Source organism: Protomyctophum bolini, assembly GCF_963924005.1.
Source record: "Protomyctophum bolini genome assembly, chromosome: 22".
In the NCBI taxonomy this organism is placed as follows: domain Eukaryota; kingdom Metazoa; phylum Chordata; class Actinopteri; order Myctophiformes; family Myctophidae; genus Protomyctophum; species Protomyctophum bolini.
In genome coordinates, this window is record NC_137883.1 from 26,273,221 (window position 1) to 26,293,998 (window position 20,778).

At 43.0% G+C, this 20,778-nt stretch overlaps 1 protein-coding gene across 4 annotated transcripts; it reads left to right on the top strand.

The window, feature by feature from the left end:
• Positions 1-1,877: 1,877 nt before the first annotated feature.
• Positions 1,878-20,080, top strand: znf532 (zinc finger protein 532). 4 transcript variants are annotated; one of them, XM_080755268.1, is made up of 11 exons: positions 1,878-1,967; positions 2,215-2,354; positions 2,840-3,488; positions 6,876-9,277; positions 9,860-10,041; positions 10,607-10,783; positions 11,676-11,838; positions 14,840-15,124; positions 15,508-15,620; positions 15,878-16,022; positions 16,193-20,080. In XM_080755268.1, exons 4-11 carry the CDS (start codon positions 6,908-6,910, stop codon positions 16,688-16,690), a joined length of 3,933 nt encoding a protein of 1,310 aa, XP_080611394.1. In that variant the 5' UTR covers positions 1,878-1,967; positions 2,215-2,354; positions 2,840-3,488; positions 6,876-6,907; the 3' UTR covers positions 16,691-20,080. The 4 variants fall into 4 exon arrangements, with proteins under 4 accessions (XP_080611394.1, XP_080611395.1, XP_080611396.1 ...); XM_080755269.1 differs by having other exon boundaries at positions 2,840-3,484; XM_080755270.1 differs by lacking the exon at positions 2,840-3,488.
• Positions 20,081-20,778: the final 698 nt, after the last annotated feature.

Genomic DNA, 20,778 nt, shown 5'->3' on the forward strand with positions numbered 1-20,778 from the left:
CCCTGAGACTGGGAGGGGGAGTTTGATCCCTGGCCGGGTCATACCAAAAAATGGGACCCAGTGCCTTCCTGCTTGCTCAGCATCAAGGGTTGGATTGGGGGTAAGTCCCTGCGACATACTAGCGTCATGTCCAGGGGGTGTACTTGTACATCAAGCTGCCTGACGCTGCAGAAACAGGAGATCCTATGTGGGCATCATGGCTCGGCAAGGATACTTACCGGTTCAAGAGATATTGGCCAAAACGTAACGGTAACGTACAGCCTTTTTTGCTATACTGTAAATACAAAACCTCTCTACACTGACAAATACTTAATGGTTGTTTGCTTGTGTTTGTGTGTGTGTGTGTGTGTGTGTGTGTGTGTGTGTGTGTGTGTGTGTGTGTGTGTGTGTGTGTGTGTGTGTGTGTGTGTGTGTGTGTGTGTGTCAATTAGCTTAAACAAATTAAAGCGTTAAAGTGATCAAGGCACACACATCACTGTCAGATGTCATGATGGCCACCAGCCACCGACCAATAAGTATTATGGAGTATGGATCATTTTGTTCATCTTGGGCCTGGCATGTATGAATATTTTCGGAATATTTTCATGACAGCAGCAATGTACTTCATCAGTAGATTGAAGTACCCGTCCATCGATGGCAACAATGGGACTGTGGCGAGAGGGAACACACATAACGCTCTGCAATGGATCTTCTGCAGTGTGATGATACTGTCTGCCATGGTGCCCCTGCTCATCTTCTGCCTCAACTCCTTCATCCACCAGAAGCTGCGTATCTCGGCCAGTCTGACGGTCATCCTGGTGCTCTTCCTGTTGACCGCCACTCAGGCGAAGGTAAAGCTGGGACTGTTACCATTCTTCTGCCTCACCATCGTCTGCATCATCTGCAGCAACTCCTTCAGTGCTATTTTACAGGGAACGTTGGCGGGGAATGGCTGTGAGATAGGCCTATTACAGAGAGAGAGAGAGAGAGAGAGAGAGAGAGAGAGAGAGAGAGAGAGAGAGGCAGGGGAGAGGGGAGTTGCACCACTCAGTTCACACGGGTGTGATTTTACATTTTGGTGGATGGCTTCTTTTACCATTTTTACTGGCCATCCATGCTCATGCTCAAAGCACTGTAAAAACAAGACAGGGTCTAATAATGGCCTGGCTTTACTGTGGAACTCTGATGTCATATTGACGTCAGTCTTGTGAGATCATGACAAGAATATGGATCTGAGATTATGGATTCACAAAATGTGAAAGATATATCACACAAACAAAACAAATTCACAATATATGTGAAAACTATATAGTGCTTTGCGAGAATATCAGACAGACAGACGGTGCTGTAGAAAAAAGCATATTATTCTTTTGTAGGCTACCTATACACTACATAAACTCATTCACCTTGGCACCTTGGCACTAGACCAGACTATTCACAATAGCACAAGCCCTACTTTCATTATCAGCACTGTAGTCCCCTTCAGCATAACACATGCCTTCAACAAAGGCCTAAATGTTGCTTTTTGATTTCGGTTTCTTCCCCACTCTCTCTCTTTCCCTCTCCCACCTCTTTTCTCGTTCCCTCTGTCTGTCTGTCTCTCTCTCTTTCTCTCTCTCCCTTCTTCCTCCTGCAGCAGCTGCTGCTGCTGCTCTAGAGCCAGGGTGGAGATCGAGCCCCCTCACCCCCCTCCACGTACACAGACAAAAGGCCTGATTCGCCTGCTGAACACTGCCCCCCCTTCTCTATCCATCCCTCCATGCTCAGCCATGGTGGCAGAGCTGCAGGAGAGAGACGAGGCCTGTGCTGGGACTAGAGTCTGGGACTGACCCACGGAAGGATCCAGAGGAGAGGGAGGAGGAGGAGGAGGAGGAGGAGGAGGAGGAAGAGGAGGGTGATGGAGGTTGGATTGGCTGCGGCTGAGCAGGGCAGGCGCTGACTGAGGCCTCAACAGGAAGGATTTCTCACTGGGGAAAAAACTGACAAGGGTATGCCACCATTTCCTACTCTATGGCTCGATTTATGCAAGGATATTTACAGTATATAGCTGTGTGTGTGTGTGTGTGTGTGTGTGTGTGTGTGTGTGTGTGTGTGTGTGTGTGTGTGTGTGTGTGTGTGTGTGTGTGTGTGTGTGTGTGTGTGTGTGTACGCGTGTGTGTGCATGCGTGCGTCTGTCTCATGGCCTCTTTTGCTGTCATACTAACAATATGATGGGTACAACCATTGTCAACACAGAGTATCTGGATTGTAGAAAAACAGCTGTTACACTGGACAGGAAGGAATGGGGTCAAGTCTAGGCAGAGGCCGGCTTCCTTCCTGTGACATGTCTAAGGCCAACTCAGCAGCACTGAGAGTTCTTGAGGAGAAAGACCCAGGTACAGAATTGGTTTCCAGTATTCTCTCTCTCTCTCTCTCTCTCTCTCTCTCTCTCTCTCTCTCTCTCTCTCTCTCTCTCTCTCTCTCTCTCTCTCTCTCTCTCTCTCTCTCCTCTCACTCTCTCCCTCTCTCCCTCTCTCTCTCTTTTGCAGTGGGAGTTGCAGTGTTGAGAGTTGGATGTGATTTACCGGCTAGTCACATAATACAGTATGTGTGGTACATCTTGTCTACCAGAGCTATTGTTTGCTCAATTAGTTGAGACTTTTCTCCTTTCTCGATCAGTTTGTTTCCATCAAGATGGCAGTTTGTGGATATAGAGGTCTACGTTTATGTAATGACCTCCTTACCAGATCCAGATCATTAGTTTAGAACACAGGCCCCCTGTAAACGTTCTTCACCCGTGCACCCATAATGTATGCTACTTTTCTCTAACAATAACCGTTATAATCTCTACATTAATATACGATATTGCAACGTTTCTTAGAGCGGCAGGCACAAAGCTGTCTCTCTGTGCTGGTGAGGCCGTACTGCAGCAGAAGGTTTTATGTGGGGTGACCGGAACCGGCTGAAACCGGTTTGAGGCAGACGGAGGGCTCGCAGAAACAATGCCGGCTCTGTGCTCCACTGAGGGATAGAGATAGCCCCGGCTTCTCCATGGTAGAGGAGGAGGCTTCTGCAGGAAGGAGGCTCTGTCCTAGCTGCTATGGCACAAACACAGATCCACGGCAGCAGGCTGGTTGCTGGCTGGACCTGGGAGTGCTGTGCAGCAGCATGTCTCACTGCAAGAGGAGCAGGGGGATTTGGGAAGGGGACAGGACAGGGTACGTGACGGTCTGGGAGTTTGTGAGTCTGCAGCCTGCCTCTCTGGACCATTATCTATCTGTCTGTCTGTCTAGTGGTGCAGAAAATGACTAAGGACTACTACCACCACACACCAGCTCCCTGGATGTAACCTGACCCTGTATTCTGGGCCTTTGCCGGGTTGGGAAGAAAAGGATATTTCCCCCCCCCACCCAAGTGGGGTGGGGTGGATGTCTTTTTGTGGGTTAGTGGTGTTGTGACTGTGTTTGTTTCAGGAAGGAGGGAAGGAAAGAACGCTTGGCTAGTGGCTGGAGACAGACACAGACAAGTGGGTGAGGAGCTGCTGATTCAATATGCATGTTTCCAGTCTTATGATTTTGCCATCACGTTACTGGGATACTGGATTGTTGTTGCCGTATGTGGATTTGAAGATGTGATCATGCATGTGTATTAAACTGGTGGTGTCATATGGGGAACGTCTGTGTTGTGTATTTTTCATATTTGTTCATATAAAACACTCATGCACTGTGTACATTTGGCTGTTTTTGCTGTCATGGCTGCCACTAGCTGCTCTGGTTCTCTCTCTCCCCACTAGGCCTTTAGCTACTGCAGCTCACTGCCCTCATAGCTCAGCAGCCATGTTTTATTTCATCGCTCTCTGCCTTTCCTGACCTCTCAATACCAGCAATTTCTCCTTGCACCATCTTCGCTTATTTACCTCTTCACTTTCTGTGCCATTGTCAGGATTGGAAATAGTTATTTTTTCAAAAATGAAGCAGGTATGAAGAGAGATGGATATCTGTATGTGTGCTGTGCACTGCTGTGCAGATGTATTTACCATCCACTCTGATGAAACAGCAGCACTGGCGTTTCTGCACGTACAAGAGCTGCTCCATGGCTGGCTCTGCCTTTGTCCACCCCCCTGCCCCATTACTCACATACACATTATATTTTCATCCCCATAAATTTGTTTTTAATGTTCACTGCAAAAGATTAGATTTGTTTCGACACGCTTTTCTAATGTATGATGCCAACATCCACTCATACACCACCTATTTATTAGTACAAAGGTATTTTTGTTTTATTTAAACATTGTCTGCCTGCCTTAAATATTGCCACATTTTAGATCATTTTGGTAAACAACTGTAATGCACCATTTGTTCTTACAATCAAATTCATAAACCTGCACATTGTGAATTGCCTTGCAAGAAGAGTTGTTAAAATGTTTCTTAATTCCAGCCATTGTAAGTCTGTAGTCATTGAAAACAAAACGAGTGTTCTTAAAAATCCATATTAAATATTTCTTTAAAAATGCCTAAATGCCTTAAAGAATTTGGTAGACAAAGAGATGTGTGTAAACGCCAACAGGATGTGATATTAAAGTAACCTCTATTGTTCCAGAGCATTGCACATGCGCTTGCTACAGCTCTCATGCAGTGATGCACATGCAGCCCTAATTCCATATCAGACCAAGACTTGATTTAAAGCCAATTAAGAGACAGAGAATTGGCTGATGCCCACATAAAAACCGAATGCAGTCGCAATTCCACATTTTACAGTACATGCCTTTAGTTTACCTGCCTTTAAAGAAATTCTTGTATAACAGATTTTAGTCTTCAAGGACTGAAATATCCATGTACAGTTTGTACACAAAGGTAGATTTGTGTCTTGCACTTATGAATACAATGTAGCTATAAGCAAAAGTAGAGTGAAATGTTCTATTTGTATAAATTTGGCCATAAGCCTTGAAGTACAAATACATAAACGTACGTACATACGTAACATACGTAAATAATTATAATTATAAAGTAATGGAAACAGATCTATGAAAATATGTCGGTTAATTATCACTGACAGTACTATGCAATTAATTAACTGTTTTCAACATTCAGCAGTTTCCTGTTTATAAAAAGTCACAGGCCTAATGACATCATTATTCTCTGGGGCATAAAGTTAGTGAACTATTTTCCAACAGTGACAGTAGACTAAATAGTTGAAAGGAGGCACGATTTATGCTGACTACTAGGGGATTTCCCTTAATGACTCATCAACCGTGTGCATAGTCAAGAGTTAATGTTCTCATTGTTCTCATGATGGCATAACTCCATATGTGAAATAAGCAGCTTATACAAATTCTAGCTGTCAAGAGTATTGTACTGTCACATCACAGGTTTACAGGTGTGAAGAAGTGGGTGGAAATAGTTTTTGTGTAAGCTCCATAATTTGTTGTTTTCGTGGAAAAAGAAAAAAGAAACCAAGAAAATAGCAGAGGACATAGCACTTCTTAATTTCTCCGGCAAGAAGAATTTGATGAGACAATCAAGTTAAGTCTGATCCTTGCTTATTATGTCAAGGTTCAGACAGTTCAAAGAGAGGATTGTGTGCACATCTTGTGCTGGAAGTCAAGGCATCCTTTTTTGCCATTTATAATAAAGTAGTGATCCTCACTAGTATAGGGATGAATTTCTTCCTTCTCCAAGGTTCAGACGAGTCTCAGTATTTACAGGTCTAGAGGCAATTTTATTTAGTAAAGGATCAGCATTTAGTACGGGATCATCAACTTAGACATCACTAAAGAAGTACTTCTGCTTGGGTCTTTCTGCAATTTGCTTTCTGCTGCTGCAGTTTAAAGCGCTCTCATGGAGAGCTCTTATATCTACAGACATATATCTACAGCATTGTTCACTATAATGTCCTTATTACTGCTCTCGAGAGGTGCAACATCTGAGCACACATGCAGGGTAATTTCTGATATTAACACCTGAAGAAGATCTGTAATAAACAGTGGTGGAAGAAGTTCTCAGATTATTATTATTTTTGTTTTACTTAAAAAGGTAGGGTAAGTGACATTTTTTGGTTTAAACAAAGTTTACTTTAAAGTTAAAAAAAATATATTATATATTATGATAGTAATCATTGCTACAGAGTGTTTGTTCAGGGTCTCCCTGTCTCTCCCGCTCTTTAATAAACAGAAAATACATTTTCAGGTTGGTGATAAAGTTCCAGCCAATCAGGAGAGAGTGACCATTTATCAGCTTAATTTTTTATAGTGGTCCAGGTCCAATTTTGTCTGCTCATTTCTTTGTGTCATCACTTACAATTCCACTTATTTAATCTGTATCCTGATTGAGTTCTCCATCCTGATTGGATAAAAGTCTTATCCTGGCCTGAAAATGCTTTTTCTGTTTAATAAAAAGCTGGACAGACATGGAGACTCCTGTTACTGAACAAACACTCAACAATGAGTACTATCACAATATAGAGCTTTCTAACACTTATTTTAACCAAAGAAAATCACTTACCCTAAGTACAAGTAGCAATACCACAATGTACTGTAACAAATATTCTGCTAAGTAAATAAGGTACAAAAGCAGTGGCATCAAAATATAGTTAAGAGTACCAAAATAAGTACTCAATATTGTCAATATTGTTCATAAATGAGCCGATCTAAAGCTCACGATGATACGTTGCAGACGTGAGTTGCAGACTAACTATTTTTAAGAAGACTATGAAAATAGGTCACTGTATGTTTTGTAATAATCCTATATTTAAATTGGCTACTGGGACTACAGCCACTCTGACTCAGACATAACCATAAACAAACACAAATACAGAAGGAAAACGACCACATCACTATGATAGTTAGTTATACCTTCCACCACTGGTAATAAAAGGCTAGAATGTAATTAATTGAATCTCCATTTCCTTTGCGTCTATAGGTAATCTCCTTATTGGCCCATGAAGCAGGACAATGGGCGATATGAAGACGCCAGACTTTGATGACCTGCTGGCAGCCTTCGACATCCCCGACATGGTGGATCCCAAGGCTGCTATTGAGTCTGGCCACCAGGACGACCACGACGGCCCGCTCAAACCAGGCAGCGGTGCAGCCGCTGCTAATGAGGACGAGTCTCACAGTGCTTCGGGACATGATATTGGAGTCAGTGTCATTGTCAAGAATGTCCGAAACATGGATGCTGCGGAGCCTAGTGGCACCCTGTCAGAGAAGGACGGACTACTGCACACACACACCCCTGCTGATTGTATAGGCAATGGACATCATAATGGCTTCTTGACAGCCAACAACCATTACAATATGAATGGAGGAGACGTTTCCCAGGAGGAAGGTGCACCTCATGCTAACAACCCAACTTCTACTTTCAATCAGTTCAGCCCTATCTCCAGTGCAGAGGAGTTTGATGATGATGATGATGATGATAAAATTGAGGTAGATGATCCTATGGACAAACAGAGCGGTCAGTCACTTTTTAGGCCAGCTCCCAATCCCTTGACAGGCCGACCCTCCTGTCCTAAGAGAGAGGAACACGCGACCAAATCAGTGGACAATATTAATACATCTAATAGGTCCATTACAGACTCATGTCATCCCAAACCTGATCCAAACAATGACAATGACAATTCCAATTGCTCCACACCTAATGACATTCCTTGCTTGAGGAAGTCTGAGGAACAAGCCAAAGAGACTATTGCTAAACCTCAAGAACAGGAGGGCAAGGATGCTGGAGAGCCCTTGGCGTATGGCAATGTCACTGTGTCTAGTCTCTCACAGGCCAAAGCCAAGTCCTCAGCCAAGTTATCTTCCTGCATAGCTGCCATAGCAGCCCTCAGTGCCAAAAAGGCCAGCGCTACAGACTTGGGAGTCTCCGGTTCTCCTATAACTCAGAGAGAATCATCACCTATAACTCCCCAGACGGAGTCCTTAAAGGAAATCAAAGATGGTTCCAGAGTTTCAGAGACACCTGCTGAACAGGAGGTGGCTCTTGAGGTTGCCAAGAGTCTGATATCAAGAGAACCTGACAGTCCTTCTAGTGTCACCAGTGAGGGAAGCAGTAAGGGCTCCCCCGCCTCACCCACAGGCGCCGCTCCCGTTATCCCTAGAGTCAGAATCAAAACCATCAAGACTTCATCAGGCCAGATCAAACGTACTGTGACCAGAGTCCTTCCACAGTTTGACCCAGAAGAGCAGACGAAAGGAGAATATACAAAAAATCACTCTGTTATGGTCTCGTCGAGTGTTATTTTATCCTCTGCCATGCGGCCATCTTTCCCTACCACGGTAGTGGCCACCTCTGGTGTTCCTTCCATGGAAATAACCAAACAGATGATCATTAAACCTGTGGCGACGGCCTTCCTTCCTGTCTCAGCTGTCAAGGCTGCAGGTTCAAAAGTGATCAGTTTGAAGCTGGCTAACAATACCACTGTCAAAGCGACGATCATCCCTGCTGCCTCTATACAGAGTGCTAGCAGTGCCATTCTCAAAGCTGCTAATGCCCTCCAAAAGCAGACTGTCATGGTGCCTGCCACCCGTCTGGCTAATGCCAAACTTGTGCCAAAGACCGTCCATCTGACCAACCTTAACCTCTTGCCACAGACCGTTTCTTCTTCAAAGCACCAACAAACACAACATGTCAAACTGCAGGCAATGCTTGCCCCCAAGAAAGTGTCCAGGGTTCAAGTATTATCCAGCTCTCAAACATCTGTAGTGGAGGCCTTCAATAAAGTCCTGAGCAGCATGAACCCTGTTCCAGTATACGTTCCCAACCTCTCCCCCCCAACATCAGCTTGCATCTCGCTGCCAACTCGTGGCTACAAGTGCCTGGAGTGCGGGGATTCCTTTGCGTTAGAAAAGAGCTTGACCCAGCACTACGAGCGACGCAGCGTACGGATTGAGGTCACGTGCAATCACTGTGGCAAAAACCTTGTTTTCTACAACAAGTGCAGCCTGTTATCTCATGCCAGGGGTCACAAAGACAAAGGCATGGTCATGCAGTGTTCACACCTCATCCTGAAACCGATCCCTGCAGATCAGATGATAGCCACGTCTGCTTCATCAGTCTCCATCTCCACCACCACCACCACCACCACCTCCACCACCCAGGCCGCCACGGGCCACCTCCCAGGCAAGATTACTGGTTGTGGGGCTCAGACTGCAGTAATCTCAGCACCGTGCAGCGCTCCTCTGGTGGCAGCCATGCCTTTAGAAGACGACGCGTCTAAACTGTGCAGACACAGTCTGAAGTGTGTGGAGTGCAATGAGACATTCCAGGATGATAGCTCCCTGGCCATGCACTACCAGCAGGCGGCGGATGCCAGTGGACAGGTGTGTGTGTGTGCATGTGTGCGTGCGTTTGTTTTCACTACTTTTGCTTGACATTTTCATATGACAACACATAAAATAGTGTATTAATTATGAAAAAATACAATGAATGGTAGAATCTACTTATCCTGCTATGATCTTCAACCCAGTTAATGTTATGTGTTACAACAACCATATTCCGTTTTTGATCCGTTTAATCATTATGAAACCTTTCACAATTTTAATTGTGATTCATGTATGTCAGATGTAGGTACAGTGTCCTCTATGTCAATGTTACACCAATCTGGGGGGCCATTCGGTAAAATACAAATCTTTGTTTTTAAGCCCTGGGGGCACGACCTCCTTTTTTGCATTAAACAGGAACTCAGTTTTGGCTCCTCCCCTTTCGGGGCCACTTCCTTCTCAGTGCTTCTGTGTTTATTCCTACTAACAACATTACACGTTTAAGGCAGTAATGTCTTGAGATAATAATGTTACAGTAGTTAACCCCATATTGTGTTAGGTAGCTAGGTTATAACAACAATTCTGCCGAGATGAATCTGAATGATGTTTTTGTTTTCTTTATGTTGTTTTTCGTGCCTATAGAAAACGTGCTCCATCTGCCAAATGATGCTTCCTAATCAGTGCAGTTTCGTGTCCCATCAACGGATCCACCAGCACAAGTCTCCGTACATCTGTCCTGAGTGCGGTGTGAGCTGTCGCTCTGTCCACTTTCAGTCCCACGTCACCAAGAACTGCTTGCATTACACCCGCAGGATTGGCTACCGGTCAGTACCCATTTTGACCTGAGATCAGATTCTAAAAATGTCTTCTACATCCTGACAGTTTTCTGAAAAAGCTATGTTTCTATGTCAGTATTTCAAAAATAGCAGATCTACAAGCTCGTAGCGCGCCACCGAATGCGCTTGTAGATCTGCTATTTTTCAATAGCTAAAGCATAACATAATGCTAACACTAAAAGGGGTTCCCGCCCAAAATGGGTTAAGAGAACTCATTTAAAAATGAGCAACGTAAAATCCTGGCATGTACAACTGTTTTGTAAATGCCAGACAGTTTAATGGAGCCAATTGATTTAATCAAGTATATGAAAACTATAACTAAAATGATGTGCTGTGAGCTTTTAGACCGGCTATTCTTTCTACGGCACCGTTGTACAAAAAAGTATAAAATATAGGGCTTTAGTGGTTTATCAGACTTCTCTAGAATGTTTTGATTTTGTTAGATTAATTGGAAAAGTAATCGATAGTATAATCAATAAAGACAATGATCTACAGTTGCAGTGGCCATTTTCACAGAACATACATTTCTCTGTGTGTCAATTTGTCCGTGCAGCTGTTTCCACTGCAGTGTGATCTTTGCTGATGTTGCTGTTCTGAAGACCCACATCCAGACCACTCATTGTGAGACCTTTTATAAATGTCCCATCTGTCCCATGGCCTTCAAGTCTGCTCCAGGAACTCACTCCCATGGATACACACAGCACCCAGGGGTCAAGATAGGGGAGCCCAAGTAGGTCCACCGATAATGCACAGTGTTACATTTTCATTAGTTTGTTTCAACATATACAGTATAATATAATACGTTTAAACCTGTTAATTCTGGTACATTGAATTGATTTCAGTATTTGTGACAAACACCTGTATTAATTGTATTGAGCAATTGTATGAAAACGCGTACATGTTTTGTACCTGCTCAGTCACACGTATGCATGCACATATCACATGACATCTGACAGTTGGTTAACAAACACGGAATGATGTGTGAGCCTTGATGACTTTAACACTTTAATTTGTTTAAGATAATCTCTCACACACACGCACGCACGCACGCACGCACGCACACGCACACACGCACGCACACACACACACACACACACACACACACACACACACACACACACACACACACACACACACACACACACACACACACACACACACACACACACGCACACGCACACAGTATGTTACACAATACTCATGTCGAATTCATTTTGGCCAGAAAATTGAATGTGGCTGACTTGCAGGACACAATCAACAGTTGGGTTTAAAGGGTGTTAGACATGGAGGCTTTGTATTTTTCCACATGGAAAGCTTTTACCTGAATTCCCCATCTCTCATCAAACTGTTTGACAGCTTGAGCAGGTGTTCATGACACCACTGTCCTCCCACATAAGGCTATTAGAACATCTTATTCGTTTTAGTTTAGTTTTGACTGCATATTTTCACATTTCATATTTCAGTTTATTTCAATTCGTTTTCCACAGCGGTTTTACTAGTTTAGTTTAGTGTTTTGTGAAAATGCTCAGTTTTAGTTGTCAGGCAAAAACATTTATAAGGAATAATACTTAGATAGAGACTAAGAAACATTTCAGTCCTGGGACCTGCCGTTTGTCTTTCAGGTTGATCTACAAGTGCTCCATGTGTGACACGGTGTTTACTCTACAATCTCTACTCTGCACCCACTTTGATCAGCACGTCGTCAACCATAAAGTGTCAGTGTTCAAATGCCCTGATTGCTCGATGCATTATGCCCAGAAACAGCTCATGTTGGACCACATCAAGGTACAGTATGCTCAGTCAGATGCTTTTTTTGTATTATTATTATTATTATTTTTGAGTGGTGCAGCCACTCAGAGGATCAGCAATGTGTGTCCCTTCCCTTTGTATGTCCCTTTGTATGTTTAGAGTACCAACAGGTGACAACATTTTTAGTGTAACACCAGCACAGAGCACAGTGCAGTACAGACTATGGTGTATATCTACTGTTTTTGAATAGCCAACACAAACATCTGAAATGACACAGATGCCTCCACGCCACGGTTTTATGGGTTAAAGTTGAGATGAAATGAAAATATTGAGGACCTGTACGGTAACAATTGCACAAACTAAATTACAAATCAATTTCTTTGTAATCTCATATGAAAATCAAATCATGTATTCCTGTACTTCCTGTACAACAATTTATGAGGTGCTTACGTAGGCTTGAACAAACCAATTTCAACTCTTATCATGACATCCACTCATCAATCGTTTTAATAGTAATTATCCATATTTGTTGCGACTGTAGGTCGTAGATTACTATGAAAACCTGCAAAGCGAAAACTATAGCTCTCAACAGGCCCGAAAATTAAGGCCCGGCCCTACCTGGGCCCTCATCAAACCCTGTACACTCAAGACACTGCCCCGCTGCCACCCTTAGATCTCCATGGAGCTGACCTGTTCTGACATTCCATATGTTGATCTGACCTCATCAAACCCTGTACACTCAAGATACGCTCCATATACTGTATGGCCAGTACAGAATTCAGTCCATATGTTGATCTGACCCCACCATGCCAAAGCGCCAGTGCTTGCCCAGCAGTCTGCTGTCACCCAGGCGATGCGTGCACGCGACCTCTCCCTTTAGGGGATCAGGGATCTCCATCCCTATTGATGTAACATGATGTCACGAGGTATGACCATGAGTCAACATATAGACACAAACAGCCAGGGTTTTCCTTGTGACGGCACCGTCAATACGGAAGGCATAGGCGGCAGACACACTACGCACCACCAATAACCCAACAATACAGTCCGAACATACCCTTGTGGAACGTACAGCAACCATTTTTATATAGAGCTCTACGACATGGCAACAGGTATGAAAAGCTACATTTACTGCAAAGAAAGAAAGAAAGAAAGAAAGAAAGAATAGGCCTACATTTTCACTAAGCCAGTCACAAACCAATATCAACCACCATGTCAGGTCATCAACAACATTAAAGAACAGCGACAAAACACAGCAGATATACTGTAAGTCCACATAAGTCAATTGTTCCAAATTGGAATAATTGACCAAATTGATGGCTGTGATTCTATGTCACAGCCATCAATTTGGTCAATTATTCCAATTGAGCCATCAGCTAGTCATCAGCTAGCCATCAGCTAGCTTGAACTTAAAAGGAAATAGCAAACTCACACATAGCCATAGGATAATTTAAGTGACCAAGAGCCACATACATAGCTGTTCATTCCCTGTTACTTACAACTCACTGTCTTCAATGACAGACACAACTCAACATACAAAAGGTTCACATCAGCATTCAATTCCAGAGCCACAAACAGCCACTGAACATGTTGGGCCACTGGGTCCCAAAATGACAGCAATAGTACAACAGCTTAAATCACATTACACACATCACAGCAGCACAACAAAATGTTCCTACCTTGAGCTGACTTCATCAGTTGTGTAAGAGATGGCCAGGGTCAAACCGCTCTTTCTCTAGTTCATCCCCGGATGAGCCCTCCATCGGCGTCTCCAGTACGCCATCTCCGTTTAGCACCCACTGTGGCGAATGGCACTGATCATCCCCAACATTGTCACCTCAGACTCATGTCATCTGCTGGACAGATGTACAGAACTTTTAAAAGGCAAAAAGTTTGATTTGGTAGGAATTGTGTCCCTTGAGCAGCCATTGCTGCACTGAACAAACTGGATATTAGAGTCTATACACACCAGGCTGGGGTACAGTATTGGGCTGCAGCGAAGACCAGGGCCTGCGTGGACATTAGCAGTACTGTGGTCCCAAGTACGTTGAGAGGAACACCACAAGCCTCAAGTGCCTGAAAGAAAGAAAGAAAGAAATACATTTACACATCACATACTGTACCTGTATAATGTACAGTACCATGTCACAATAACTCACTATCTTTAACAATAGCCACAACACAACATCATACACAATACACAGCCTAGTTAGCACATGCACAGCCAGGTGCATGATGAGAGACAGTACAGTACAGTACAGTACAGTACAGTACAGTACAGTACAGTACAGTACAGTACAGTACAGTACAGTACAGTACAGTCTGCATAATCTGACAGCCAATAGTCTGACAACCAATAGTCTGGCAACCAATAGTCTGACAACCAATAGTCCGACAGCCAATAGTCCGACAACCAATTGTCTCACAGCCAATAGTCCGACAACCAATAGACCCACAGCCAATAGTCTGTATAGCATAATTTGATGCTATCAACGAGTATGTTTTGCAACATATAGCTGGCGACTGCGCTTTTGTGGCTGCTATTGTGCACACAGATTAACAGTAGACAGTTAGACAGTCTGACACATGTACTGTTCTGGTTCGACCATCCATTACTAACCCTATCTCTAACCAGGGACGGCTCCAGGGGGGGCAAGGGGGGGCTTTAGCCCCCTCTGGTTGGAGGCTTAGTCCCCCCTCAAAACAAGCCCAATTGACTGACTTCTATGTAAACCAAGATTCATTAGCCCCCCCTCTAAATAGCACCCTCAGTCACAATTTTCTGGAGCCGTCGCTGTCTCTAACCCTAACCTAAACATAACCGCAAGCACGGGAGCAGCGCATGTTCGCCAACCTTTAAATGCATATTCGCCAACCTTAATGCAGGTTCGCAGCAACCTTAATGCATGGTCGAATTAATGGGAGGTCGATCCAATGGGCAGCCCATTAAATAATCAAGCAAATGAAAACTCACTATCATGTTTCAGAATATTGTTTTGTGTTGTATTTTGGTTCTGTCCTCGTCTTTCCGTGACAGGCCCTGCACGGGACTCTGAAGACCGTCGAGGGTCCCCCTAATCTGGGCATTAACCTTCCCCTCAGCACCAAGCCCACTAACTCCAACAGTGGCAACAGCAATAACACCAAGGATGGAGTGAATGTCAACGGAGACAAGAAATCCTCTGCGTATCCCCTCAAGAAAGCCAAGGGCTCAGTAGACGTGAAGAGTGCTCCTGGTTCAGGCTATACGTGTGGAGACTGTGACAGCGTCTTCACCTCCAGGGAGGTCTATGTAGCACACGTGAGGCGTGAACATGGCAAGGTAAATGGACCATTAACCACATGAACCCCATATGTTGTTGAGCGGAGTCCCTCAGGGATATTTCAGATATAAATTACTTAGTTTGCGCATTGTGAGCTTCTTCACTGGAGTTTTTCGGTGAAGAAATTAGTGCAGAGCATGCAAATTACAGACCCCTGAGGGACCCCCAGTCAATTAAGTATACTGCCGGGTTCAACACTAAATTATGTTTCACCAAATTCACCTGTGTCTGTGACTTTGTAGGTCTTGTGAGAACTGAATATGCCACCATTCACATAAAGAAGTCAAAGCGATACTATAATATATAATACAAAAATATTGAAAGCATAATTAACAATAAAGAGATTTGTTGTATTATTAATTCATTCTTCTCCTGGTTGCAGATACTGAAGAAGCACCCTTGTCGGCAGTGTGATAAGTCATTCAGCTCTTCCCACAGTCTTTGCAGACACAACCGTCTCAAACACAAGGGACTACGTAAGGTTTACACTTGCCTGTGAGTACACAGACTGACTGACTTGCTACATTAACTGTACACAAATAAAACTATATTACACAACAGGTCGTTTCGAGGAAGCAATCTGATTGGTTGAAACAGCTTTCTAGCCGTGCTTAAACGAGCGATTCTTGACAATGAAAGGATAATTTTTAATTTCTCACAATCTTCGGCTAATAACGACATGCCCAACACAGGGACAGTGGGTCGAACATGGTAAATAAAACTTTGAGAGTAGTTTTTCTTCATCTTTCCAGGCACTGTCCCGCCCTGAGTCAACCATTCACTAAGAGGGTGCTGCTGGACCAGCACATACAGCTGATGCATGGAGCCAAGACCCTGGAGGGGAAGGCTGGAGATCCTGACCATATAGAGCTTACAACTGACAAGGAGCACTCTGAGGTACATATCGGTGCTGTCGGGAAGAAACCTGGTTTCTCCATATTAATATTTCTTTTTTTTTTCATACAGTAAATGAATGCCCTACTTTGACGTACAGTAGTGTCGTGCAAAAGCGCACGTTTAATAGTCTCACATGCCTTACTTATACATCATCTCATTCACCTCCACAGCGCCTCAGTCCCAAGAGGAAGCAGGAAGATGATGACGAGTCTCCAGGGCTACGTTCCAGGGCCTCCGACTCACAGCCGTTAAAAAAACTCAAGGTGAACGTCCTCAAGGTTCACAAATGTGCCGTCTGCGGCTTAACCACAGAGGACGTCGCCGCCTTTCACGAGCACATCCCTCAGCACAAAAGTGACGGCTCGTCCTTCCAGTGTCGGGAGTGTGGTCTGTGCTACACGTCCCACCGCTCGCTGGCCCGACACCTCTTCATTGTCCACCGACTAAGGGAGCACGGACTCGGCCGGCGCAACGGAAGAGACGACAACGACGAGAGTCAGAGAGAGAACCAGATGGGCCTTGGAGATGAGAACAGTGATGGAACACCAAACACCAAATGTAAAGTGTGCTGCAAGATGTTTGAAACGGAGGGGAACCTGAACACGCACATGAGAACACATGGAATGGCCTTCATCAAGTCAAAGAGACTGAGCGCAGCGGAGAAGTGAGAGGACCACGAACGTCTGCTGCGGTACTGTGACATCTAAAGGAGCAGGACTTTTAGCACAGCTATACCGATCGACATCTGCGTCAGAGAAAACCATGGGCCGACTAAGGCGCAGTATCCACAGAAAGCGTATTTCTGACATGTAGTTCTATGGTAAAGACGTCAGTGTTGATTTTGGCAGCAAATTTCGATTTTAGTTTTGTCATAGTCTTTTCAATAAAATTTAATTTAGTCATGTTTTAGTCATCTGAAATGCTTTAGTGTTAGTCTAGTTTTAGTCGTCTAAATGTCATGCAATTTTAGTCGACGAAATCTACAGTTGTTTTTTGTCAACAGAAATGGATTTTTGTAGGCCTTGATGCCGTCGTAATTGCTGATTTTACAATTGCTGAAAATAGTCGATCTACAAGCTCACAACACAGACGCATTGTGACCTTGTAGATCGGCTGTTTTCAGCATGCAACCGAGTGTAAAATGACTTGTGTCTTTTACTTATACTGGATCGCTGTGTCCACCATAATTCGATAATTCCTAACATTTGAGTCAGTAAAAAAAAGGTAGTCGAGGAAAAAAAAATTGTCATAGTTTTAGCCGACGAAATCAACACTGAAAGACGTGCTAAGAGTGCTCCTCTTCCCAGGACATTGCGTTTCAGCGCTCTCTCTATGCAGAATATATTTTGCGGAGCGCTCGAGTGGAAAATTGTTTTGGAGAGTCCTGATCATCACTCATCAACGTCACTTTACTATGCAGAGGGTTGGAGCAAACAGAGTGGAGGTGATGTCTCACTGACACATGTTTGTGTGTCTCTCTGGACATGATATCCAAAGTAGCCTACTCTTAACAGATGCTTTCTGTGGACACAGCCCCTAATGCAGACAAAAACGACCCCCACAAACAATTTTCTTCACTTCACTTATATAAATATTTATTGGAAACGTTTCGGCACGCAGGTCATCTTGTGTAAAACCTGATGAACATCTGCATACCAAAACATAGTGCCAATTGATGTATTTACGGGTGAAGAAGACGTGTGTGGGAGTCCTTTCTTTGGCAGTAAGCTACCATCAGATATAAAACATTACAGTTTTAAATTGATAACACTTTGACCCTAGATTGCAGAAATGTGATTCACCCATCTCCATTGACTGTCGCACCAACATACCTATACTGAGTATATGGACATTTTTAAATATATAGGCCTACGTAATAAATGTCCATACCATATACAGACACATTTCTTAAAAATATATAATATATTTCAAAGTCACTTTATGTGTATTTAATTAAATCAAACAAGATAGCATTTTTTGTACACTTTATGACAGATGTTTCTATAGTCGTTGAATAGTTCTCTTTTTTATTTTATAGAAGAGATTTTTATTTTAAACTGTTTTCATTGTGGTCTTGTGAGTTTGGTGGTTAGATAATGTATGAACATATAATGGGATTAATCCTCATACGGTCTGACTGCAGTGTTCTGAAATGTTATGCTGCTATTGTCCAGCGAATGTCTGAGAAAAAAAAGGTCCCTGACACAGCCAGCCAGCAGTGGTTCTCAACGTATAGGTTCCGGGGAACTTCAGCGGTCCCTACAGGGCTGGAACCCCTGGGACCCCCAGTCAAACGTTTTTATGAACCAAACCTGTAAGGGTCCATTGACTCCATTCAGTTCCATTCGTTGTTATACGTACACTCTCAAAGTTAAATTAACACTGATGATTTTACGGTGATAGACTGTGGTCCCAGAGGTAAAACATTGTGTCAAATGGGGGTCCAATGCAAATCTATAGAGGTTGAGAATCACTGCTCCATAGCAACCCAGCTCAATGGATGTTTGACATAATATTTTATTTTCTCATTTTTCTTTTCTCATTATGTAACTTAATTTACGCTACGGTATGATAACATTTTGGGGGGACTGTTGAACTTTACCTGCCAATGACGTCTTTGACATCTTTCTTCCCAGTGGCGCTAGGTGGCGCTGTTTGCTAACCTATGGGTCATCCTTGGTTTCGGGGGTTGCCGGGACACCACGTGACACATGACCGAAAAAATTTATAAATTCCCAAGCTTGTAATAGCCGGTGGAAAAACACCACATAATGCATTCCTATGGCACAACTGCGCCCAGCGCTCGTTCTACACCCGCCTGTAGCTTTCAAACAGAGTGTCGACTCGCGGATGGATCATAAGTATTTTCCCATTCTAGCACATCCGTGGTGCGCGCCATTTGAGGGCACCTGTGCGCCAAATCTTTCAAAGGCAGGTGAAAAACGCTCTGAATCCTGGCAGTCAAAGTGACTTCAGTAAACAGATTAGCTTAATGTTGGTGAAGGGAAATTATTCCCTCAAGCTCTGCATGAGGGTTTTCTGTTTCTTTCCACATGTGAACATCACATATCAGATGAGGACAATCAGTGTTCATCAGTCTGCATTGTTTTATTTTATAAGTGAAAGCACCTCAATTTGTAAACGGTGTGTCCATGTCCTTGACAACTTGATGTCTTGAGATCATGCATTCATAGAAATGATTAATTCAAAATGAGTTTGAACAGTTTCTGAATTTGTGTCAGATCATGTTAATAGAGCAGGGCTCTTAATTTCTTTAATTTGAAGTCACTTCAGGGCCAATTTTTTAAATTTTTATTTCTGATGTCATTCCTATCTTATTGTCATTCCTATCTTATGTTTATGACTGTGGCAGCTCTTTGTGATAATAATTTACTTATGGTGTCCTTATTTAACTGAATATTTAGTATAATAAATGAAAGCACTTTTTATAGCAGCCTTCTTTATAGACCATCTTTGGTCTAATTAAGATTCTAAACTAGACATTGATATTACAATATCAAGTATAACTAATGAAAGCATCATTCGTTCGTGCCATTTCAATTTCCTATACATTTTATTTTATTTATTTCCTTCTCAGAATGTAAAACATTGTGAAAAAGAAGTAACATAATATCTCAGAGACAACTATTTAAATGAACATGACATTGTAAACCCTGAGAGGGAAAGCAATGAAGAGATTATTTTCCATCCTTGTTGTTTTGTTCATGCCTTTCGTGAACCAACACGCTGTTTTAAACAATAGTTTTTCTACTCTGACAAAAGGACTGTAAACGCATACTTTATACTTAGTCGTACAACAGTGTTTTGTGCCAAAAATTGCCGCACTTGTAGTTTGGCTATTTTCGGCTTGAGACACCATTATACAACAGATTATACATCAAGCATAATTGTCTCATGCTGTAAAACTGCATGTAAGAAGCAGACTGTGAATTGTTCTCTGTTGATTAGAATGTGTCTGGCTGCTGCTCTTTCTTATAGTCTGATGCTTGTGTACAAAGCTGTTCTTCATGTCAATAAAAATGGTGAAACCTACCAAGGGGGCAAGATTTGATGTCCACTGTAGGCTACACAAGGCATTAGCTCCTCCTATCTAAGCAATATCAGCACAACTCTCTTCTTTAATCACACGCAAGGATGCGATTGATGCCCCCAGTATACGGCAGACTATGAATTATCAGTTGAAAAATCTGTTTGTTACACTATATAGTTATGTTAAGTGCTCATAATGCTTTATAACAATACTTCTAATGCAAGTAAGTAGGCTACTTCATAATTGTTGGTCACTCACAGATGTTTTCTTTTTTGCCAAATTATATACATTGATAATTTTATAATAATGCATTATCATCACTGGTCAAAGGCATTGTAGTGTTATTATAAGTCCCTATATGTAGTTATTGGGTGCTTTAAGTAAAGTGGAAAATAGCATTAAATCTACACCTCCAACAGTGTCGTCATTTTCCTTAAAGCAGCCAATGATCACATGTGTAGTGACTTATAATCACGCTATAGTACCCGTCTTACTGAAGAGTTTAGAGATGACTCATTGTTGTAATCAAATCCCACTCCCATCCGACGCTGAAAGACAGGTGTGAGTGAATCTCCAATTGACACGGCAGGTGTTCAGGGCAGACCGTGGAAACGGACGTCCACCCTACCTCACTGCCTGGTCATGACGTGTCCTTTCCAATGTTATTTAGCCATCCTTTGCAAAACATATACGATCTTTCCTGAG